The sequence below is a fragment of the Ustilaginoidea virens genome, chromosome 5, assembly GCF_000687475.1.
Source record: "Ustilaginoidea virens chromosome 5, complete sequence".
Classification (NCBI taxonomy): Eukaryota; Fungi; Ascomycota; class Sordariomycetes; order Hypocreales; family Clavicipitaceae; genus Ustilaginoidea; species Ustilaginoidea virens.
The window spans coordinates 3,108,640-3,132,475 of record NC_057320.1 but is presented as its reverse complement, the minus strand read 5'-3'; the positions used below and the strand labels follow the sequence as shown (position 1 = coordinate 3,132,475).

Below are 23,836 nucleotides of genomic sequence, written 5' to 3'. Positions count from 1 at the left end.
TTTGAGAGCAGGTCGTCACCGACGCCGTCAAGGCCGGCGTGTCTGGAGCCAGCATCCAAGACGGCATTCCGTCTGCGGGCTTTGGCAGGGCCATCTCGGGATCGCTGGTACCCGCTGGAGGCGCAGGTGAAGCGGTTGCGGGCCGCTGGAGGCGCCGCCGAGGCTGCCCGTGCCGCCGACTTTTGTCCCCGAACGCTCGGTGCGACGTATTCTGCCTGGAGGATGCCAATCTCCACGACGGGACGAGGCTCGAGGAGGCGAATTGCCCCCGTGGCGAGGCGTTTCTTGCGGCCGGGGGCCACCACGGTGTTTTCCTGGGGCGGTCCGAGGGGGCGGCATGACCAGGGCTCACCTGGACGGGGCTGGCCGGCATGCAAAGCACCCCCCGTGAGCTAGCGCAGGCTGGCATGGCGAGAGTCGGTGTCGGTGTCGGACCTGGCTTGTTCGAGATTGCCGAGATTGCTATGGCTGCCGTGAAGCTGGCTGCTGAAAACATATTGACGAGGGACCATACGGCCAAGCTGGAAAGGTCGGTATTACGCTGTCTCGCGCGTTCAGGTGCGCGTGAAGCGGCCAGCAAGTCCCGCCTAGGATCGATTTGACGCCGTGTGCTTTTGCCTCCCTGGACCTCTGGACTGGACCCAGCAAACCATGGTCATATGCAAGGGCAAGCCCGTCTGCCTCGCCTCGGCCTCGTGGGGATTCCGGGGGCCCCAAACACACGCAGCAACTTGATCCGACGGCAAAAAGGGCCATACCCCCGGCTCAGCCTCCTCGGCTCGCTTCCAGACTCTTGGCTCCCCACAGCAGAATGGATGCCCGGAGGTTGAATCGGAGCGCCGCGGCCTCGTTGGCAAGCCGTTTACGGATCTGAATCTGTGCCTGCGCCCGGAATCGGCACTCCGGAAGAAAAAAAAAGAAAAAGAAAAGAAAAAGAAACATGTGCGAGCAAGCAAGCCCTTTCAAGCGCTCTGCATCCTGTCCACGAAGCTTTGTAAGAAGGTCGAGACGGACGAAACCTACACATTTCGCTGGGTAGACCATCGCACTCGTCCTGCGAAGCAATTGCTCAAGGTCGACGCCCTTTGCCAGGCTATCCCCGACAAGATGTCTGCGCGCGTTTATTCACCTCGTCTGACTCGAGCAGATGCCCTCCTCCCGCGGCCAAGGGGTCCACCACCCTCCTCCTCCTCTCATGGTTTTTTTTTTTTTTTTTTCCTCTCTTTCCTTCGTTTTTGTCGGGCCCACATGTCAGAACCGATCCCGGTCCGGTCCGGTGTGCTTTTAAATCCCCAAGGGTCTCCGTCAAAATTGTCCCCCTCCCCAGCTCCTATTGCAAGCTGATGGCTGTGACCTAACTTGCTCGTGAAGAAGCGGCCAGTCTTTTCAAGTTGCAAGTTGCAAGTTGCAAGCTGGACATCATGTCGGACGGCCATGTTCCCGCATCCGCCGGCGGCGATGGCGAAAAAGTCCAGCCTGTCGCTTCCGCCTCTGCCTCCGCCTCCGCCGACTCCAGCGTCGTGGCTGCGCCGCAATTCGCCGCTACGTTTCAGCAGGAGGATTTCTGGACTCGGTGCGGACTCAGCGGCAAGTCGTTCCAGAAACGCCACTACGGAAGGGGAGTTGTCGAACTGGACCGCGCGATGAAGACGCGGCATTTGCACATGATTGCTATTGGCGGCTCCATCGGTGCTGGTTTCTTTGTCGGCTCTGGCGGCGCCTTGTCCAAGGGTGTGAGTTTTGGCACGATGCCCTGACGAGATTCCCTCCACGCATGCTGATTGTAGAACTTTGCTGCCCCCAGGGCCCTGCTTCCATCTTGATCTGCTTCTCCATTGTCGGCTTCATGGTCTTCAACGTCGGTATGTTTGGAAACCCCCCCCCCCCCCCCCCCCAAAACGACTTCCCTTCCGATGGACTCCCCATGTGCTTTTCCCTGGGTACCTACCTACTCACCAGCTCCCCGGCTAGTCTTTGCTCTCGGTGAATTGGCCGTCATGTACCCCATCTCGGGCGGCTTCTACGCCTACGCCACCCGCTTCATTGACCCGTCGTTTGGCTTCGCCGTCGGCTGGAACTACCTCTTCCTGTGGCTGGTCGTCCTCCCCATGGAGCTCACCGTATCCGGCCTCGTCATACAGTACTGGGACAGGGAAACCAGCGTCGCCGTCTACATCACCGTCTTCCTGCTGGCCGTCGTCATCATCAACATCTTTGGCAGCATCGGCTACGCCGAGGAGGAGTTTTGGGCCTCGCTGATCAAGCTTATCTCTGTCATCGTCTTCATCCTCATCGCGCTGGTCCTGGTCCTCGGCGGCGGCCCTAAAGACGGTCGCTACGGCGAGTACTGGGGCGCCCGCTACTGGAACGACCCCGGCGCCTTTCGCAACGGTTTCCGCGGCTTCTGCTCTGTCTTCGTCACCGCCGCCTTTTCCTTCACCGGGACCGAACTCGTCGGCTTGGCGGCTGCCGAGACGGCCAACCCCGTCAAGTCGATGCCCAGCGCCATCAGGCAAGTGTTTTGGCGCGTCATCTTGTTCTACGTCCTGGGCTTGTTCTTCGTCGGGCTGCTGGTTCCCGCCGATGACCCCCGGCTGCTTTCCAGCCAGGCCTACACCGACGTCAAGGCGTCGCCCTGGGTCCTTATCGGCGCCTACGCTAAGCTTAGCGGCCTGGACCACTTCATGAACGCCATCATTCTTATTTCCGTTCTGTCCATTGGGGTCTCGGCCGTCTTTGGTGGCTCCCGCACGCTTACGGCTCTTGCGCAGCACGGCTACGCCCCGAAGCTGTTTACGTATATTGACCGATCCGGACGCCCGCTACCGTCGGTTGTTGTCCTCATCCTGACCGGACCTCTGGCCTACATCAACCTCAGTGCTTCAGGACCTACGGTTTTCGAATGGCTGCAGGCCATTTCCGGCTTGGCAGTTCTGTTTGCCTGGGGGGCCATCTGCCTCTCGCACATCCGCTTCCGCGCTGCATGGACGCATCACGGCCACTCCGTCGACGAGATTCCCTTCCGAGCGGCCTTTGGGGTCTACGGCTCGTGGATCGGCTTGATTCTGTGTTTTGTCGTGCTTGTCGCTCAGGCATGTCTTTTCTTTTCTTTTCTCACACGCAACGTGACTGTGCCCTGCTAACCTTGCCTCCCAGTTCTTCACTGCCATTGCCCCTCCTGGGCTGGATGGACTGACCAACGTGGAGGGCTTCTTCAAGTCGTATCTAGCCTTCCCTGTCCTGATTGCCTTTTGGGTCGGTGGCTTCGTGTGGAAGCGCTCTGGGTGGCTGCGCCTAGATCAGATTGATGTCGATTCTGGCCGACGCGAGCTGGATTATGACCAGATCCGGGCGCACAAGGAGGAACTTCAAGCCATGCCAACCTGGCGACGGGCCATGCATAGACTGTTTTGAGCGACTCGCATTTGATATGTACTGTGGGTTTTTAGCCGTCGTTTTTTTTTTTTTTTTCATCTGATACCGTGCTAGAGCCGGATGAATAAAAGGTTTTACTCTTTGCCAAGTTTTGCATTCGCTACACAGCAAGTTTTTTTCAAAATAAACGACCATCGTGGGAAGCACACACAAACATCAGTAAGGAGAAGGGGGAAGAAAAAGTAGAAAACGAAAAAAATGCCAAAAAAATGTTTAGCTTCTCTTTGATTGAGCGTGTCATCCTTAGTGCAGGGGCCATGCTAATCTTCTCTGTGGAATTCGTTAGCGGGGTTCGAACCAGCAGCCTTGGACGGGAGCGGTTCCGTACCTGTATCGTTTCAAATAAACCAAATGCCCGAAGGCAACAACGGAGGCGCTAATTATTATTATATAGTTTCTGAGCGCCGAGTTCAGCAAATGCTTCGCCCCAGCCGCGGACGTGCCCTCTCGATTGGAATATAGAGATGGTGTGGAGATGAAACAAGGAAGAGGAATGATGATTCTGAGCTAGCTAGCGATGCACGGAGAGGCGATATGGCACTTTGTATGGATTGTTCTTCCTACCAAGTGACGCCGTCACGTGATTCGTACGACTTAGCGGCAAGCCGGCTATGCTATGTAGTCAAGCAGCGCTCAATTGGCCTAACGTCAAGGATATCGACAGTGTAAGGTTCTATCCCCACTTTATTCACAAGTCCTTTGTATCAAGGTCTGTACGCCAAAGCGTCAAAACGCCTCGATTGGATCTGCGCCCAAATGGACTCGATGGTCCGTGCAAACGACATTTTTATTGTGCATCGGGTAGGGCATTGCTGGCGATGTGTCGTGTGTCGGCAACAACAAACATATGCGGCTTTCCGCCAAATAGAATGATCAAAACTGACGTATTAGACGACTAGAACAGGCACCGGGTAGGCAAGGAAGATTTGGATGGTTTCACGGCAACTTCCGGGAGACCAACATGGAACACATTCATCTTGCAACGAGAATATAAAACCCTCGGTCCTACACTTGTCAGGATACAGGCACGTGCCCCCGTCCATTGACCCATGTGTAAATCCTCGCTACACTCGAATTGTACGTCTTGTAGCACCCTGCCCCATCTGTCGCAACTACGGCAGCCCTACAAGCAGGTGTCGCAGTTTCGGAAACTTGACCGAACCGAGCCCAGAGACTGGATCCCATCCCTTGGCAGCTTGGAAGCCTGGCGTGTGGCATCCGGGGTTGTGCCCTTGGACAATCTGTTTGCGAGGTCAGCTTTGCCAAGCACGTACGTCGTCGACGTGTTTGGTCGACGGTTTTTTTTTTTGTTTCTTCTACTCAACTCACATCCGTGAAAACCTCGGGATGCCGGTAGAGGATTTGGTTCAGGAACCCTATAGGCCTCTTGCCAGCCAAGAGTCTCTCGTCGTTGATCCTGCTGATCATGGCGGCAAACATGGGTGTTGCCGCACTGGTGCCGCCGCTGACTGTGATTTCCATCTTGTCAGATATGGTCAAGTTGGCACCCAGTAGGGCGACATCGGGTATGGCACGCCCCTGCGGGTTGAACGTTCCCTTGGGGTAATGCGGATCATGCGACGCGAGATAGTCGGCCACGGCTTGGTCCTGGTATGCCGGCCGGGCGTTGATATTGCTAAAGCCTCCTAATGGTAACAACAGGGTCAGCAACACAGGGAAAGAAGAGGCACACTTGAAGGGCTGCGTGGCGTGCTTCTTTTTTACCTCCGGAATAGAAGTTGTGCTTTGGGTCAAAGACGGCAACTTCCTCGGCCCGGCCGCCGTCAAAGTTGACCTGGGTGGCCCCTACAGTCGTCACGTACGGACAGGTGCCCGGGAAGAGGGGGCTGAATGCCGAGATGTTTGTGTGAGGGGGCCCCAGGGAGCAGCCGAAGTTGCCCTGGACCCCGCGATCCCCAGCGGCCACGAGGACGGTGACGCCTCGAAGAGCCAGCTTCATCCACTCGTGGCACTGACGCTCGACGTAGTGCCGATTGAGGCTTGCTTCGTCCACCGCGAACGACATGGAGACGACGTTTGTCACGTTGTACGTTCCGCACATGGCCGGGCCGGGGTATCCTTGAAAGATGGGAAAGTGGATATCCAGATTCGGGTCGTCGCCTCCGTCGTAGTGGCAGTAGTCGGCGTCGACGGCGTCGAGGAACTCGTTGCCAATACCGCCGTTCATGTTGTAGGGAACCTGGAAGATCTCTGCTCCCTGCGGCCAGCTGATGGGATAGGCCATCTGCAGGTCGAGTAGCTCCTCGCCGTCACTTTCCTCGCCTGGCGCATGGGCGCCGTCGATGCTGTTGACCTTGGGGGCGGTTCCTCGGGGGATGAAGGGCGCGTACTTGTTCCAGAAGTTGTCGAGATTGGCCTGGTCGTAGGCGTCTCCGAACCCGAATATGCCGAGGGAGTTGTTTGGCGCCGCCTTTGTGCCAAGCGGGATGTCGTAAAGCTCTTTCGGGAGGCTTGATTAGCCGAGCCAGCGCGAGCGTTGCCGTCACGCCCCCGGGCGTCAGAGCGTACATGGGACGGGGACATACCACGAACACAAGCCGGGGTCCAGCTGAGATTGCAGTCGCGCAAATTCACCGGCTTCTCGCTGCCGTCGGCATCGGCCGCTGCGGCGGGCGCCCTCACCCTTTGCTGCTTGACGACGGCGACGCGCTTTCGCAACTCTGGCCGGTCCTCAACAAGCGCTGCCGACGTCACAAAGTGCACGTGGTCTTTCAGCTCTGCGGGAACCCGTTCATCAGAGCCGCTGTCCAGACGGGGTTTCCCAGTCCCCGCATCGCGGACAAGGCGGTATTTTGTCTTGAATAACGACTCGAGGGTCGCGACGTCGGTGACGAATTCCAGAGTGGCAGCTGCTCGCCTCATCCGCATCGACGACCTGGGTATGCCAGCACTCTCCAGCCACCCGACAACTTTGTCTTGCGATCCCCGGCTAGGCGAGAAGAGTTTCTCCTGTTTTGCTTCTCAGACGCGGCATGGCACGGCAGGGCATGGGCATGGGGACGATACGGGACGCCGGGGCAGATGAGATTTGGGGCAACTTACGATCCCCTCCTTGTCTAGGTGCTGGCCAAACCTGGCGGATGTGGGATTCGATATGTCCATCAGCAGATCCTGGGCCTCTTGCACCCGCGGCTGGTGAAATACAACAGCGGCACGGACTTTGGCCGCGCCATCCACCGGGCCGTCTCTCTCGCGTTCTGTCGGATAAGCCAAGACGACCGGCCAGCTCACGAGTGCCAGGAAGCCTGCGGCGAGGCACTGACAACTAGGCCGCATTTTAGAACCTCTTTTCTTTCTTGCTGGCTACAGTCGAGTTGAGATTGTCAAGCCTTGGGACGTCGGCGGGATCGCGGCCGTTGGCGTCTCGCAAGTCGCAGGTATCAAGTGCGATGACTAGAATGCACTGACGGTCACGGCAGGCCGAGTCTGGCCGGAATTCGCAAGGGAGATATAGTAGTAGCTTCGCCGCCCATGTCCGAGTACTCCGTACCGACTGTCGACCGACTGTCGACCGACTGTCGACCGACTTTTGATTTACCTCGTATTCACCTGGGATGTAAAGATGGCCCTACGCTAATCCCTGCACAACAGAGGCCATTCCAGGAGCTGCTAGGGCTATCAACTGCGCGCTATACGCATAGACCTGCATTAGCTAGAAGCAGCTGGTGCCAGAACATTTGCCTGCCACATCGAAAATCGGAAAACTCGGAAGCGTATTCGCCCGCACCATTACATCCTGTTTGGGATGACCAAAGGGAATATCTAAGCGATGCGTAGGCGCGCACGTAAGGACACAGCAGCGATGGATGTATTCAACAGACTAAGCAGATGAAAGGGGATGATGTGATGATGGGCCCCTTTGTGTGATTGGGCGCGTCACGCCTGGTGGAGGGGACTGTTGACTGGCAGCCACCCAATCACATCGCGCTTCAAGCGGGGCACATGGGCGAGTGCGGCCACGAGGTACCTTGGGTTTTTGTACTAATGGTGCTGACACCTACCTAGGTAGGTACTGCATTAAGTGCAGAGCCTATAATTATTATTAAATTACTCTAGGGGGTGTCACGATCGTGGGGTCAAATGTGTGGAATGTAAGAAGGTTGGTTATTCTAAGCTACTATCTGAGTGGGAGCGAAGCTAAATATAGTGTGGGCGACTGTCACGTGAGCTGTCTCGGCGACAGGGGGCTATTTAATGCTACATACCTACCTTACCTAGGTAGGTAAATAACCTATCTAGTACTCCGTACTCCTAGTACTCCTGGTAGATAATCCGGAAAGGAAAACCCGAGAGCCGGGAGGAAACCCTTTCCTGCACAGTACAGTACCTATTGAGGATACGAGAACAAGGGTAAATATATAAAACCTAATGCAGAAGACAATATGTTTGGTCAAAGGAGTTAACTACTAGACGGTTGACGCTTTTTTGCTACCAATTACATCCTGCCTACAGGAATAATAATTCAGGTGCGGCATATATGTCAGGAATCACGAGTGACGAGTGAGAGCTATACGATCACGAATGAGTCGGACCTGTCCGAGGCTCTGTGAATACGTCGACGTAGTTCCCCATCAACTGGGCAATTGGCCATAGATGATGATGCACCAATCTCGGACTCAATGAATCCCCAGCGCAGTTCCAACTTCCCAACAAGTAAGCGACTAGGTCGAGAACCAATTCGTTAGCCCTCGCGCAAAGTAACCAGCTTGATTACCTGGCAGCGGCGAGTTTCGGCAAGTCTGTCAAACTGCCTATCGGTCCTACAAATGTGCCAGGCAGCGATGGATGCAGCTGCCGACGGTCGGAAGCCGCCGTACGATACAAGGCGCCGCAGTAACAGCTTGCCTGCCGCAGTAACAGCTTGCCTGCCGCAGTGCCGCGATGATGGCCGCGTCAGCGATGACGATGACGGAGGCTGCCGTACAGCGGTAGCCGTTGCAAAGTGGCCTGCTGCGGTCTGTTGGAAACAGCCCCGCGTACTAGGCTGCTGCTATCGCGATGGGGATAAATGCTCGTAGCCGTGGCAAATAAACATCAAATGCTAGTAGGCACACCTGTGACCGATGTCGCGATTGAAATTGCTGCGGCCAAATTGCGATAGATTGTAGGCAACGGGTATTGCCCTGCTGCAATACCCGTGATGACCAGTCTGCAAGGGTCAACTTATAGGTAAGCAAGGGCACGGGTATGCAAAATAAGCAAGTCTCCTTTCCAACAAGGTCGCTGGCTCCTCGGTCGGTCATCCATCGCATCAAGCATCCCATCAGGATCCGGATTATGGCGTACGCCTCGGCGATAAAACGGACTTACGGAGGTTGCACGTGTTCTCGTCGTTGAAGGCAACAAATACTGAATTGACGCCCAACCAATTTTGAGTTTGAGCCACTGCTGCGCACTGGCGTACTGCCGCGGTGTCTTCAAATGGGCCGGGCAGCTATTAATTTCCTTTTACAAGCTGGATGGAGGGGGTATATACACACGATATATCGTGAACTGGCTAGGGTTATAGTCTGGTGTTCTGGGAACGCTTCTATAAAGTTGCGTTGCAGATTCTTCCTAATGCTGCTAAAGCGGCATCGTCTATACCGAGTTGCGCCCCAATTCTGTGCTATGCGCCAGGATGCTCGTATTACTGGGATCATGGCCTGTTTTTGACGGGCCTTGCTCGGATTTGCCTAGGAGTCTAGGGCACTCTGTTACATAAACGATGCATGCCTGGTAGCGGAAGCCTCCGATTCGGCGGGGACCGGCCAGGAGGCTTACTTTTTATAGTCATCTAGCTGTTATGGACTTCCAGCTAGAAAATCAAAAAAAAAAAATCACGCCATGTCCAAAATAGAGTTCTACTAAGAGGATGCTAGTTAAGGATAAACCGTTCATGTTAAAACACGCAACCGTCTGGGACATGAGGACGGCACCCGTGATGGCAAGATAGATTCATGTACATGGTCTGTGCGTGGAACAAGAAACAAGGATAACGGAAAATACACTCCAATCTCAAATGCAGGCAATATCTCTCTTCTCGGGTTGAATCGTAGCCTTTCACCTCGCCTTGTCTTTACGGAAGCAACCATTCCCCCCTTCCCCTCGGCCAATATTACCCTGACAGTATTCGCAAAGCAATAAAGCAGCTTCAGCAACTCGACAATGCATATTAAAGCCAGGTCGCTCTTGCAAGCAGCCGCTCTCATCCGCGTTGGCTTCGCTTGGGACTTCCACCACCCTCAATGCGAAGGCCTCTTACAATCAATCCTTAACGCTTTAGAGGTTTGCAACGGAATCCCGCTCGCAGGGCAGGCTGATTTAGGCATAACCAACCACTGTGATGAGGGCTTGGAGGCGAACATGCTCGAAAACGGAAACCAATTCTGCCAGCATTGTGCGGATCTAACGGTTTATCCTAACCCGGAAAAGTTTGGATGGGAGTTTGGGAAGATTGTTTTCAACGACCCTCCCTATCCCGGCGCCACGGATAGTATATGGAACCTTGGCGTTGCGTTGGACTCGTTGTGTAAAACAACCAAGGAAACCAATTGCTATCTATGCGGCTACACTCCAGGGACCGGAAAAGACGTTCCGAAGGCGGCCTAACCGGCTTGAGGGAGCAAGCAGCCTTGTCTCATCATCAATCGTGTGGTCTGGCATGGGATTGTTGCAACAAGTGCACGAGGCAGTTGGCAAGAGACGTCAATGTTGGCTTCTGGCAGGATGGCACGGCGCGTAGACTCTGTAATGTCAATATAGTCCTCATTATGTAGAGCACGCTGATTATAGAGCCATGCCACGCATGCAAATGGCAAGACAAGATACTTGCATAGAATTTGCGAACACGTAAACAAGCCGCCCTCGTTTTTTGAATATCAAGTCCGCGCTTATACCTTTATATATGAACTTTTCTATAAAAGCGACCTTTATTTTCACTACATTACACTAAATAGCCCTTGTTTTTCTTTTAATATATTTTTAACTGCTAATAGATATAAAGCCCTTAGACTATAATAAAGTGATATAGGGCGTCGGAGTCGCTTCTGAGGCTATTATATGGGGAAAATATATAGAAAGGATATATGCGCAGTAGGAAGAAAAATGCGGTAAATAGCTGCTTATAGATGATATATGCGAAGCTATAAGCGCGCGGACTTTATATTCAAAAAACGAGGACGACTTGTTTATTTGCTCAGAATTTGCGGCAGCTTCATGCCAGGATGAGACGGGATGAGCTAGGATAAGCTAGGATAAGCTAGGATAAGCTAGATTAAGCTAGATTAAGCCGGGAAAAGCCGGGAAAAGCCGGGATGAGCCGGGATGAGCTGGGATCAGCTAATACGAGAAAACAAGTTCTGCTTGTAAATTCTACTACTGTCGGAAAACTACGTACTACAAATTACGCAAAAAAAATTTACATGACGAGCCCCAACAATCTGCAAAAGGAAAATGGCAAAAAACGACTTGTTGCGCTCTTGGCCAAGTTTCTCCGGGCCCCAGGGCGGGCAGGCGGCTACGACGCGACATCTATGGACAGCACCAGCAGCCTCGGGCGCGGCTTCGCAAAGTGCACCAGGACTTGCGAGCCGAAGTAATGGGCGTACAGCTGCATCAGAGTAGACTGCTTGCCGGAGGAGCGGACGAGCGACAGGCAGGCCGGGGCCATGGACGCCGGCGGCGGCTGGGGATACTTCCTGGCGGCGGCGCTGGCGCCCGGGCCCTCGAGCCGCTGGACGACGATGGTCTTGAGGTCCGGGCAGGACGCGGCGAGCTGCGGGCACACGGGGGCGGGCGAGGCGTTGTCCCAGAGCAGGACGACGTGCTGGACCTTGGCCAGCTCCTCGGGCGCGAAGCCGTCGAGCACGCCCGCGGCGTTGGTGGCGTTGCCCAGGTACAGCACCGCCCGGTCCATGTTGACCCAGTAGACGCCGCTGTCCTTGGCGGCGAAGCTCAGCGCGCGGAGCGGCGAGCCGTAGCTCTTGGCCAGCTGCTCCCGGGCCTCTCGGCACACGAGCCCGCACAGGGCGGGCGCGTGGCCGACGGGCGTCACGGTCAGGAACGGCCGGTTCGGCGGGCCGTACAGGAGCGGCTCGGGTTCCCGCGCGCCGTGGGAGGTTACGGCCCAGACGGACCAGCCGGCAAAGACCTCCTCCCAGATGCTGAGCCGGATCTCGGGGGGCAGGCCGCTGAAGCTGAAGGGGGCCACGGGCCCGGGCTGGTTGCTGGGCTTGTTCTTGTGCTCCGGCGAGGGCGGGCGCGGGGGGGGATCTCCCTGCGTTTCCGCCAGGACCTGCTGAAGCAGGTCGCACTGCAAGAGCTCGTCCATGGTTGCCATGAGAATCGACGAGGGGACGTACGGGGAAAGGGGTACGGAGGAGTACGGAGTACGGAGTAGGTGGGCAGAGAGAAACTGGCGGGGTAAAGCAAAGTCTCAGGCTCAGTCCGGGTCTTGATTCCCGGGGTCCTGGGGTCCTGGGGTTCATTCCCCACTTGCAGTTATCCCGAAAAGCAGGTATGGATACGGACTACGGGCCCGCTACTAAGATAATATCAAAGAAGCAAGCAAGAGGGTTAAGTTATTGGTTCAAGGTAGTGCTATAGGACAGAAAAGCCACCAATAGCGAGACTATCTGGCAGGGCCTGCTCAGATCCACAGCGCATAAACACCAGGTACATAGGTAAAGAAATAGCTTCAAAACGCGCATTTGGCTGATTTATATCAAGCTTGAGGTATCCTTATAGCCAAACGAAGCCCTGTGATTCCTGGCGATATCCTTCAATGGATAACATCAAAATCCCTATAAACGTGCCGCGGCCACTTGCCCAATCGTCATCATATCATCCCTCCTGGACAAGCAGCGAGTCCGCGAGAGTAACCAGTTTAGAAATGATGCAAGCCGTCCGGTCATCCCACCGTTATGCGTTCCTCCAATAAACAGACGTGCTATAAAAATCACCCATCGCAAGGGGTAAGAGAAAAAGTCGACGAATCCGTGTCTAAAAGTAAGAAACACGCCAGGCTGCAAAAACCCCCCCCATCTTCCTTGCTGTCGCTCAGAGGGCCGTAACAATCAAAAGCTCAAAAGCTCACCTCAGAGCCATGCCCCCAAACGCTCTGTCCAGCTGCGCACCCTGGTCCTCAGCCTCTGCCGTTTCCCTCTGCTTTCCCTTTTCCGAAACCGGCGGCGGCGGCGACGGCACCCCCTCACGCGTCCCGGCTTGTCCCGATTTCCGCTCAGGTTGCAGGAGCTTCGACTCGCTGTCCAACCAGCCCGGGGCGACCCGTCTCTTCTCGGCCAGGTCGCGCTGCCTGACGCGCTCCTCAAACTCTTGCAACTCCCTCTCGGCGTTCTGCTGCAGATCGGTAACGTGGGCGAGGAGCGCGCGACAAGAGGCTGAGATGTCGTCCGGGTGGGCGGCGTGGCCCGACCCTGAAACAACAAAGGAAGGCTTTGGCTGCTGCGCATCGCCCTGGGAAGATGTGGGTATGCCCAGTGACGAGGGAGGGATGTTGGATGGCATCGTCTTGTAGTTGTACGAGAGGGTGGTTGCGGTGGGGAGAGAGACGAACGGAGACACGGTGAGGGGCACCTGCTCCAGCAGGGGATGGGGACCTGTGTTTGTGGTTAGTTTTGGAGAGGTATAATGCTCGAGGGTCTTGGAAGATCGCTCAATGGGCGTACGGCTGTTGTGCATTGCTTTGCTGAGGAGATGGGGAGGATCGTGTTTTTTGAAGACAAATGTTTGATGACTGTCGGTCTTTGATGGCGATGGAGCCTGTGCGGCGGGTGACGGCGGCGGGTGACGGCGGCGGGGGGGGGGGGGGGGGGGGTGTGTATTTGCGAGGCCTGATGAAGACGTGGCAGAAGACGCGGTGCTTCCCGTTGGATTGTCAGGCCAGTTTCAGCCTCATGATGGCATTGATTCCTGCGTGGGTGAAGCAGGCCGTGTAGTATTGATTGAGTCAAGATTGCATCGAGCTGGCTGGTTGCAGCGTTGCAGCGCAGGGTGCGGGTCAACAGGCCCGGGTAGGCGGGTAGGGGTAGGGCGGCGGGAAGTTGCAGCCAGCAGCCGCCAAGGAGGACTTTTGTCGTCGCGTAGTTTGTGTGCATGCCAAGGTACCAGGCACACCAGACACCAGGTGTAACCACTGTAATCACTGTATTCACTGTAATGCGGGGAAGACGACGGGCCCTGCGGGGCGATAAGATAAGAACAGGGAGCTCGCACGCCCCATTTGACAACCTGAATTTTTGCATTTTGAAAGACGAGGCGAAGCTTGCATCCAGACTTTGCTCTCGCCAGCAAGCAAACCGCCATCTTCCATCTACCATTGGAACCCGTCTTCCGTCTTCCGTCGTCCATCATCCGTCGTCTGCTCTTCCAACCATGCTCGCCACAACGATTCGGTCGCCTCCCTCGGTGGACGACTACGTCTCTCTCTCCCAATACCAGACCCAAACACCGGCATCCTTCAGCGACGGCAAGCCTGTGCTGCATTTCCACCTGCCGGAAGCCCTCGCCTCCGTCCCCAAGTCGCAGTGCGGAATTCTGGCCCTCTTCCCTGCAGACACCCCCGCCGCCGAACCTCGGGCCGCCACGAATGGACACGAGGAGGAGACGGCAGAGCTGAAAGTCGAGGTCTTTGTAAACTCGGAGCATGTATTCCCTCCCCCCGGTTCGCCGCAGAAATCAACTCATTGCGGGGTTCTCCGTTGATAGCTAACCATGTGTGCCGTGTGGAAAAACTCAATGCTTTTTTTTTTTTTTTTTAAAAAAAAAAGGCATTTTACAATATTTAGCAGAGCCAGCCAGTCTGGCGTCTCGATACCCTACCCTTCCATCTCGATCCACGCAGTGAGGCAAGTTCCAGCGGCTCCGGACGGCGGCAGCACGTGCACGATATGGATGCAGCTCGAGTTCCTGGACGGCGGCGCAGACGACGACGGCCCCAGCACCATGGAGCTGACCATAGTGCCTGGTGATGCGGCAGACGCGCAAAAGCTCTACGATGCCATTGCCAGCTGCTCCAATCTGCACCCTGACCCTGTCGACGGCCACGGCGACGACGAGGAAGAAGGAGCAGACGACGATGGCGGCGACTACGACGGCTTCGTTTTTGAGGACAGTGCGGCAAGGGAGGCTGTGGACGGCTTCACGGGAGTCCTGCGCGGCGCGGCAGATGGCGGGCTGCCGCCTCCCATGCCGGGCAGCAGCGGCTGGATCACGGCGGACAACGTCGGCGAGTACTTTGACGAGGAGGGCAACTGGATCAGAGGCAGGGACGAGGGACAAGGAAATGGCGCGGGGGAAGAGCCCGGCCAGGGGCAGGGGGCGGGAAGAACGAGGCGGCGGGAGGAGGCTCCAGCTGACGGGGAGAATGGCGGTGGCGACGACGCGGAGAACAAGCGGCCGCGGGTTGAATGAGTCGGGGCATGACGGGGCGCGACGGGGGCTTGACGGGGCTTGACGGGGCGTGACGGGGCGTGACACAGCATGACGGGACATGACGAGACATGACGGGGCATGACGGGGGATGACGGGGCGTGACGGGGCATGGTATATGTGAAGGAGAAGAAGGAGAAGAAGAAGAAGACGGCATCGTTCCACAGCAACAGCAGCAAGCTCTAGACAAACAGGCAGTCGTTGCCCTCAGCCCCTGCCAACCTGCGCCGATTCGACACTTTTCGCCCCAAAAGCTGAGACACGTCGAGCCACCAACCGAAACACCAAACCACCAAACCGCCAAACCACCGAACCACCAAACCACCCTGCCGCTCGACCCCGACGTCGAGCTTTTCTGCCTTCTCCGCGCTTGCCCCCTTGTCATTCATCCCCCCCTTCATCGCTCGCCCCCGCGCATCATGAAGGCCGGCATCGTGCTCATGCTAGCGCCCGCGCCCGCGCTCGCCGCCGCCGCCCCCGTGGTGATCGACTCCCTCCGCGGCATCACGTACCACGGCCTGTCGCGCAACGCCGTCGACGTGTTCCTCAACATCCCCTACGGCCAGGACACCAGCCTGGGCCAGCGGTTCCGGCCGCCGCGGCCGCACGTGCCCCCGCGCGGCAGCGCCGTCCACGCCACGGCCTACGGCCCGGCCTGCCCGCAGCCCCTGGGCCCGTGGGAGCCGCCCATCTCGCTGACCAACGTGACGCGCGTCTCCGAGGACTGCCTGAACCTCAACGTCGCGCGGCCGGCCGGCACGCGCGAGGGCGCCCGCCTCCCCGTCCTGGTGTACCTGCACGGCGGGAGCTTCTGGTCCGGCTCCAACCAGGAGGCCACGGTGCAGCCGGACGCCATGATCCTCGAGAGCGTCCGCAACGGCCTGCCCGTCATCCACGTGGCCCCCAACTACCGTCTAGGAGGTGAGCATTTGCGTGTCCCCCCCCCCACCTCTCTCTCTCTCTCTCTCTCTCTCTCTCTCTCCCGCTTTGTGCTGCTGCTGCTGCTTTGCGGCGTGTTATTTCGACGCGTTGTCGAGGATGCTGACCCGACCCTCTCTCACGCAGTCTTTGGATTTGCCCAGTCCGAAGCCCTGAGGGCCGAGGGGTCCGAAAACGCAGGGCTGCGGGACCAGAGGCTCGCCCTCGAGTGGGTGCGCGACAACATTGGCGTGTTTGGCGGCGATGCTGGCCGAGTCACCATCTTTGGGCAGTCGTCGGGAGGTAAAGCGCCCCGTCCTCGTCCCGCTCGTCGCCCTCGCCCAGAGAGACATCTGAATCTGAACAACCCCCCCCCCCCCCCCCCCCTTTTTTTCCAGGTCTCTCCGTGGGCATGCACATCCTGGCCTACGGCGGCTCCCGACCCGCGCCCTTCCACCAGGCCATCGCCCAGAGCCAGGCCCTCGAGCCCGCCATGACGGGCAACCTGACCCTCGAGGCCATGCGGCTGCTCGTCCACCGCGCCGGCTGCAACAAGACGCACCTGCACGCCCCCGGCACCGTCCGCTGCCTCCGCCGCCTCGGCACCGCGCAGCTCCTCGCCGCCGCGGTGGCCACCTACCGGTCCGACGTGGCCCACAACATCGGCGACGTGTGGCTGCCCGCCGTCGACGGCGACTTCCTGCCCGCCGCGCCCTCGCGCCTCCTCCGCCAGCGCCGCTTCGCCAACGTCACCGCCATGATGGGCTGGTGCCAGGACGACGTGGCCTTCTTCACCGACCCGGGCATCGCGTCCGCCCCCGCCACGCGCTCCTTCCTCGCCGCCTACGCGCCGGGCCTGAGCGCGCCCAACCTCGACGCCCTCCTCGCCCTGTACCCCGTGTCCGACTTCGCGCCCGGCCGCCGCGCCGCCAACCCGTCGGCCGAGTTCTACCGCGCCGCCCGCATCTTCAGGGACATCCTCATGACGTGCGCGCCCCTGGGCTACGCCGAGCAGCTCGCCGCCGCCGGCAACGCCGTCTACCTCTACGACTGGAACCAGACCGTCCTCGATCCCTACCTGTCCCGCGTCCTCCACCGGCCCGGCCTCGGCGCCATCCACACCTCGGAGCTCGCCTACGTCTTTGGCAACTTCTCGCCCTACGACACGGGCACGGGCAGCTGCCACCACCTCAACCCCGGTCCGTCCGACCACCGGCTCCGACGGCGCGGCTCCCGCTCCTGGTCCACCTTTGCCAGCACCGGCAGGCCGGGGATCGAGGGCCACGACACGTTCCAGGGCTTCGCGCCGGCCTTCACCCCCGGCAACCAGGTCGACATCTTTGTCGTTGGTCCGCACGAGGGCCTGTCGGCGACAGACGGCCCCAGGGCACATCCCGCCATGCTGGAGCAAAAGCTGCGCCAGAGATGCGCCTTCATCAACTCCCCAGAGGTAATTGATCAATTAAAGTACTGACTAACTAGCGAAACAGATAGAATGCCATCCATGATGCAGGGCGACATGGAAGAAGAAAAAAAAAGGAATATATACAAAGATGGAAAGATTTGCATGTTTTTTTTTTTTTTTTTTTTTTTCAGGCAAAGAAAATTCATCGGGCTGCCCTGACCGCAAACGACTGAACCGCATCCCGTGCAGTCAGTTAGTGATGAATTGAATAATAGGAATAGAGACGGGGGAAATACAGAGTGGATGCCATAGTCTCCTTTTTTTTTTTTTTCCTTCATTTCTTTTCTCTCCCCCGTCTTTCTCTCACGATTCACATTCGCGGGCTTCTCTTCCTCGTCTCTCTTTCCGGGGAAGGCAACAAAAATCCGTCCTTATCATACAATCCCAAGCTTCCTGCGCTGTCTCTGCATCCTGCGTCTCCTCGTTGCTCGTGACCGAGCAGGTTTGCCACGGCGCCGTGCTTCAACGCTCTGCTCCCCCCCCTGGGAGGGGGAGACCTCGCCACAATGGTGAATTTTGGCTTGAAAACCTCTCTGGGCGACCGGACAGGGCTCTGAGGCACTTCTCTCAGGCGAGGCAGCTCCTCTTGTCTACCCTGTCTGACGCCTGAGCTGTAGTTTTCCTTGCCTCGCTCCTTGGCCGCGGGAGAGCCTGCTTTCAAAGGGCCAGCGCTTTGGGGTCTTTTGCTTGGCGAGGAAGAAGAGGGAGATGGGACGGTCCTGGGCAGGCTTATCATGGATTTGTGCCTATCGATTTCGGCATTCGCGTTGCCAATGTTGAGGTAATGCTTCATTCCAATGGCGGCCGGTGGTGGTCTAGGCACTTGTCGAGGCGAGACCGTCTTGTCATTGAACGTCGAACGAGTGCGCGTAGCTGCATCTGTCCTTGTTTCCAGCACCGTGGACGAGGCAATTGACGTGGCGCTATTCGAGCTGACGACGCTGTTCATTCGTCTCAGCTCGGCGATTGTGGTACCCAGCGCAGGGGCGTCTCCGGAGGGACTGCTTGTGACCCGGCGAACTGGCACGCCGGTCGATGAAGAGCAGCCAGGGCTGGATCCGGAGCTGCCGCGCCGCGAAGACCTGCCACCGGAGGACCTGTGGACCGAGCGCCGTGGCGAGAGTTTGGCTGGGATGACGGGGCCATCTGGTGCTGATGCCGTTGCCTGCGGACGGTGAGAAGGAGCCCGTCGTTGAGCGTCGTTGGCCAAGATCATGGACGGGACGTCCTTTCGGCTAGAGCGCGATGCCGACATGGCCGAGCGCCTATCACCATGCCTGGTAGGTATAGGCGGAGGCGAGCCTGCAGCGCATGTTCTACCAGCGTTTGATTCTCGCTGCCACACTGGGTCTCGCACCTCGCGAGCAAGCATGGCCTTTGCTTCAGGTTCTTGACTAGGAATATATGCCGATGTGAAGCTCGACCTCGATGCAGCCTGCGGCGTCTGACCCCTTTCCACGTGTTGCTCTCGCTTTGGTGGCATCTCAAGAGAGTGGCGCGCGCCAAGAGGCTGCAGAACCAGAGGGCCAGGCGGTCCCAGTCCCGCGTCGAATCCCCGACCGGCGACGCCTTTCGCCATGGCTGACTTTGGTCGTAGAGGTCGGGGGATAAGTGATTCGTTTCCTGCCGTCACAAAGTGGCTCGGGCTCATGCTTTTGATGACTCGCAACGGTCGAGGCCGGCGAGGTTGTCCGCTCAGGGTTTCGCCCCCCATGCTCGCTGTGCCGCGCCTGTTCTCCACAAAGGGGTCATCTTGATCTCCTGCCGCGGAAAGTATTTGCTGCTCAAGCTCTTGCCTGCTGTGGCGTCCCTTGCCAACGCGCTGTCGCCCCTGCGCATCAGCTTTCTCGCTCTCCGGCTCGCCCACGCTGTACAGTGTCGACAAGGAGCTGGACCGATCGCTATCCCTTGACCTCGGTCGCTGGGGACTCCCTTGCTGCGCGTTCCGCCGCGGGCTCGTTTGCGGGCTCCTCTTGGGACTGTGGCTTGGCGTGAAGAGCGGGCTCGCCAGTCCCGGTGCGCTCGGTGAAAGGATCTGCTTCTCCCGGGGCTCCCACTCCCGAGCTCGCGGCCGGCTTGGGGAACACATGCCGCCAAGAAGCTCAAGCTGGTGCGTTGCTTCTGCTATCAGACTGGTTGCAGCGCTGCTGATGGAGGCCACCGAGGCTTTCCTTGGCGAAGTGCTCATGGGCTCACCCTTGGCAGGACTCGGAGTACTCGGAGTTTGTTTGCCATGCCGTCGTTCCACTTTCCGGATCGAGCTTGAATAACGTGCCCGAGGCGTCTTGACAGGAGAGCCAGAAGTAGACGGCGGTTGAGCGGGCTGTTTAGTAGGTGAGCGGCTGTGCCCTTCCCGGAGCCGCTCATCAGTGGAGCGCAAGATGTTCCTTAGGTCAAGGTCTGTCATTGTGATGGAAGGTCGAATGTGCGCCTGAGCGGGCACACATATAATAGATGGTCGACCACGAGGGAAATCACCCGGAGATCCAAGATTCGGCGCCGTCTTGCTATTTTGAAAATTGCTGACGACTCGGTCCGTTTGTGCATGGAACCGCTGTTGATTTTGCACATGGCACTTCTCGGGCTGCTTCTGCTGCTGCTTCTGCTGCTGCTTCCGATACTCCTCGTAATATGGCCGCTGCGCATGGTTCTTCCTCACATGCGTACTCTCAGACACCTTGTCGTAAATATGATCCTCTTGATCGGCGATGCTAGTCATGCTCGGCACGGTAGGCACATGGCCTAGCCAACCATCGCGACTGAAAACCCCCCCCCTGGCATTCTTGTGGTTGACCGGCGGTCCGGGGAAGTCGTCTCCACCGACCCAGCTTCGGCGACCGGCCTTCTCCTTTCGGCTGGGCGTTCGGAAGAAAAAGCTGAACGAGCTATACGACGGCATGGGTGGTAAAGGAATGATCGGAGGGAGCGTGAGAGAGAGCCGGCTCGAGAATCGGCTGGAGAATCCGCTAACCGCTGACTCGGTCATGAGAAGTGAGCGTTTCGTTAGACGCGTCTGCGAAAACTCGTCTGGAATCGCATATGCTCTCCCCGGTGACTTATTCTGCCGGGCCTTGATCCTCCAGGCCATGAGCATGCCGACCGTGGTGAAGAGCAGAATGCCGCCGCCTAATGCAATGCCGAGCAGCCCTCCCAAGCCCAACCCGCCCGACTCGCCATCTCTCCTCACGGCTTCGAATTCCTCCATTTGTCCAGGCTTGGATGAGGATATCCCCGAGAGGGTATGGGGACCTCTTCACGGAAATGCTGCCCTCACGCGTTTTGAGCCAAATCCGTGATACCCCTATCGCTCGATGAGCATGTCGTGGCGGGTTTTCGGTGCAGTTGGCTGCCGTTGATTTCGAAGGACACGACGACAAAATGAGGGGACCTTTTTTTTTTTCTTTGCCGTCGTGAATAACAATGCTGTAATGGGTCAGTCGCACTGTAATATTATCCATGGAATGCGTTGCCTGCGTGATACATTCCAGCCATGCCACGACATCAACAACAATAACAACAACAACGACGAAACCAATCACAACGAGAGTAAAGATCTCGGTAGTCAATTTCAACTTGAAACACTGTAAACAACACTTGCCTGGCAAGCTGTAAATATTGCGGTCGTTGACTCACCCTTGTTTGCCACGATTGGTCGAATCGGGCTCAAGGCGTGAGACAACCAACACGGCTGCACAGGTTGAATGTCCCTGGTGCATTGCATAAGATGCGCACAAATTGTTTTACGTCTTGCTAGGCACCTATGCCGCGCCCGTATATGGGCACATTGCGAAAAGAAAAATAATAAAAAAAGGGGGGGGGCGAAAGGGTGGGTCGCTGATAAATTCGAAAGTCCTATAGTTACCGAGGAATAAACTAGGTACATAGCATCTCTGCTCTATGAAGCAACAAGAAGAAAAAGGAATATGTACGACCGAATATGATGACAATCATACAGCCACGATAGGCAATATCTGGAACCCGTCCAGGTGGCAAGAATGTCTCCCTGTCAAAGGGAAAGACAAGAAGAGAAAGAAGAAGAAAATAAAGAAATAAAATCAAATCAGCAGCTTTATTTATTGAACACAATTTGGACATTTTTCTTTTTTTTCTCCCTTGTTTCATCGAAATTTTCCGTGAAGATGGCCGTGACGGGCGGCACGCCGTCGAAGCTTGCGCCGTGCAGGATGCGCAGCTGTAGCAGCGGGTGAGCCGCCAGTATAGATTACCGTGACATATGACTCCTCCCAAAGAATCTCCGTGACAACATTTCCATCGGTAATATACTGGGTGCTGTAATAGGATGGCGTCGCCGAGGAGGGCGGCGTAGTGGTCGTTGGATTAACGCTCGGAGCTCCGACGGAGGAGGCGGTAACAAAGGAGGTGGTGACGGAAGAAATGGTTGTAGAAGAGGTGGTAGAAGAAGTAGTAGCAGAAGAGCTGGCAGCAGAAGTGGTGGCAGAAGAAGTCGTAACAGAAGACGTGGGAACAGAAGAGCTGGCAGCAGAAGTCGTGGCAGAAGAAGTCGTGACAGAAGACGTGGCAACAGAAGAGCTGCTAGGCTGTTTTTCAGCAGCAGCAGCAGACGACGTATCAATCTTCTCCTTGAAGACATCCCCAGGAAGAGGCGAAGCGGGAGCCGATGGCGTACTACCAGGGCGATAGGTAAGAATTGGAACAGGCGCAGCCTGTGTTGATGAGCTTGGGGCAGGCGCCTGCGCCATACCACCAACAGGAATACCTCCAGGCAGCTTAGCCATGGGTCCAATGACGTCCTCGCCGAATAGAAGCTGAGGAAGAGACGGCTTCAATTTGCAAGAGGTGGCTGTTTCCTGGTCAACAACGTTGAATAGTGGGCAATCTTCAATGCGGCCAGATGGGTTGGTGCAGGTGTCGATAGCTCGCTGGAGGAAAGGGGTATCCCATCCAGTGACGAAATCGCCATGGTAGCTATAGCCTGGTTCATGTCAGAACATGCGCGAGAAACGACTATAGCTTGATGGGTGGAGGTGACATTCACTGGCGGGAGTTAGCACACCAACTTACCAGTCGTATCACCATTGGACAGGACGAAGCGACCATTTCGGCCCTTGTAAGCGGCAGTGTTCCAGATGACTTCGTAGAGCATACTAGGCAAGCGGACAGGATATCCGTCAGGACAATTTCCGGTCATGACGAGATCGGGAAAGGCAAGGTGGTCTTTGTGATTCTTGCTGTCCAGGTCCTTGCCATTCCAGCAGGAAGGAAACATGAGCTCCAAGCGCAGGCCATCTGCGCAGTTCGCGTCAAGGTAAGTCTGTTCCGGGAGAAAGTGGCGATACAAAGTGCCCTCGGGGTTCCTGGCGTAGTTGAGGCAGTTGAAGCCCACAGCACGCTCCGCCAAAATACTTTGCGTGGTCTGGCCAAGGCTTGCCCATTGCGACTTTGGTGGATCAGGCTGACTTGGGTCACCAGCGGTGTAGGATCGTCTGTCATTACTTCCAGAAATCATTCGAAATCCTTGGGGGAAAGCGGTGACGTTATTTCCATATAGCAAATAGTATCTGGGCGGGGAATAAGCCAATTGCATATTAAAGGTGGCCGCTCTAGTCACGTTCGCAGGAGTCGGGACTGCTCAACTTACGCAAGCATGCCGCCAACTTGAGGAACCAGCTCGACGTTGCCAGTAGTGTTATCTTGAAAGTATAACGCCGGTGTCCAGTAGCTCGATTTGTCTTGCGTCACACGACATGATGTGCAATCACCTTCGAGCAGGTCAAGTGTGTTTGAATTGTCAGAGAAACCTATTATTCAAACAAAAAGTCGATTAGGCATTGATTCATGAGGGGGGTTTTTTTTTTCTAGCAGTCCGTCGTGCGCAACTAGTCTCTTGTCCAGCAAAGCAGTTAGCTTAGAGTGAGGCAAAACGTACCAGAAGATCCATGGATAGCGTGGACGTGTGGAGAAACCGAGTTTGGGTTGACAATTGGATCCAATCGAGTAAGACCAACTCGACCCGGACATTCCATGCGCCAAAACGCGTTGGCGCCTGCGATGAGGCTAGCGGACAAGGTCACAGACCTGAGCATCATCTAGACCTGAAGTGACGGCTACTAGAGTCGCAAGTTGGCGAGTTCTGACCGGCAGCCGTTGGTGGAAAGGAATAAAGAACAAAACGAAGCTCTGTGTTGAAGGAATGGAAGGTCAGCTTTGTCGATTATAAACAGCAAATGACAGAAATCAAGATGCAGAGCTTGGCAGAACGAAGCTAAACGGCAGGAAGGCAAATCAAACCGAGTTGCATCAATAAGAACATTTTCCAGCCATGGGATGGGTTTCGTGCGGCAAAGGGAGGGAAAGTCCGGGACTATCAAGACTGGACGAAACATTTGCAGGGAAAGTTGGGCAGTTGCCAGTCATGTATGAAGAGGAACGGTTTAACGGTGGGATATTCAATATTTTATCGGCAGGAGGCTGTCAGCTGGCGGGCAGTCGCTTCATCAAGACAATGCGGCTTGCTCCTTCCAAATAGCAGTTGGACATTGGCATCCTGGCATCCTGACATCTTGGGGTGGGGTTTCTTTCGTCAAT

General features: G+C 56.7%; 8 protein-coding genes across 8 annotated transcripts; 3 read left to right on the top strand and 5 right to left on the bottom strand.

Moving 5' to 3' along the window:
• Positions 1-1,421: 1,421 nt before the first annotated feature.
• On the top strand, positions 1,422-3,414 carry UV8b_06628 (uncharacterized protein; the record flags this gene model as incomplete). The annotated part of the gene is made up of 4 exons (XM_043144125.1): positions 1,422-1,733; positions 1,805-1,862; positions 1,972-3,092; positions 3,157-3,414. The coding sequence occupies 4 exons, from the start codon at positions 1,422-1,424 to the stop codon at positions 3,412-3,414; spliced, it is 1,749 nt and encodes a 582-aa protein (XP_043000060.1).
• Positions 3,415-4,547: 1,133 nt separating this feature from the next.
• On the bottom strand, positions 4,548-6,732 carry UV8b_06627 (uncharacterized protein; the record flags this gene model as incomplete). The annotated part of the gene is made up of 5 exons (XM_043144124.1): positions 4,548-4,676; positions 4,765-5,081; positions 5,161-5,895; positions 5,982-6,405; positions 6,499-6,732. The coding sequence occupies 5 exons, from the start codon at positions 6,730-6,732 to the stop codon at positions 4,548-4,550; spliced, it is 1,839 nt and encodes a 612-aa protein (XP_043000059.1).
• Positions 6,733-10,954: 4,222 nt separating this feature from the next.
• On the bottom strand, positions 10,955-11,767 carry UV8b_06626 (uncharacterized protein; the record flags this gene model as incomplete). The annotated part of the gene is made up of 1 exon (XM_043144123.1): positions 10,955-11,767. One exon carries the CDS (start codon positions 11,765-11,767, stop codon positions 10,955-10,957), a length of 813 nt encoding a protein of 270 aa, XP_043000058.1.
• Positions 11,768-12,528: 761 nt separating this feature from the next.
• UV8b_06625 (uncharacterized protein) lies at positions 12,529-13,137 on the bottom strand (the record flags this gene model as incomplete). Its single annotated transcript, XM_043144122.1, has 1 exon — positions 12,529-13,137. The coding sequence occupies one exon, from the start codon at positions 13,135-13,137 to the stop codon at positions 12,529-12,531; it is 609 nt and encodes a 202-aa protein (XP_043000057.1).
• A 693-nt stretch (positions 13,138-13,830) lies between these two features.
• On the top strand, positions 13,831-14,868 carry UV8b_06624 (uncharacterized protein; the record flags this gene model as incomplete). The annotated part of the gene is made up of 2 exons (XM_043144121.1): positions 13,831-14,088; positions 14,257-14,868. 2 exons carry the CDS (start codon positions 13,831-13,833, stop codon positions 14,866-14,868), a joined length of 870 nt encoding a protein of 289 aa, XP_043000056.1.
• Positions 14,869-15,305: 437 nt separating this feature from the next.
• Positions 15,306-17,278, top strand: UV8b_06623 (uncharacterized protein; the record flags this gene model as incomplete). The annotated part of the gene is made up of 3 exons (XM_043144120.1): positions 15,306-15,807; positions 15,952-16,107; positions 16,203-17,278. The coding sequence occupies 3 exons, from the start codon at positions 15,306-15,308 to the stop codon at positions 17,276-17,278; spliced, it is 1,734 nt and encodes a 577-aa protein (XP_043000055.1).
• Positions 17,279-17,579: 301 nt separating this feature from the next.
• Positions 17,580-20,474, bottom strand: UV8b_06622 (uncharacterized protein; the record flags this gene model as incomplete). The annotated part of the gene is made up of 1 exon (XM_043144119.1): positions 17,580-20,474. One exon carries the CDS (start codon positions 20,472-20,474, stop codon positions 17,580-17,582), a length of 2,895 nt encoding a protein of 964 aa, XP_043000054.1.
• A 913-nt stretch (positions 20,475-21,387) lies between these two features.
• Positions 21,388-23,337, bottom strand: UV8b_06621 (uncharacterized protein; the record flags this gene model as incomplete). The annotated part of the gene is made up of 4 exons (XM_043144118.1): positions 21,388-22,223; positions 22,313-22,809; positions 22,890-23,049; positions 23,178-23,337. 4 exons carry the CDS (start codon positions 23,335-23,337, stop codon positions 21,388-21,390), a joined length of 1,653 nt encoding a protein of 550 aa, XP_043000053.1.
• Positions 23,338-23,836: the final 499 nt, after the last annotated feature.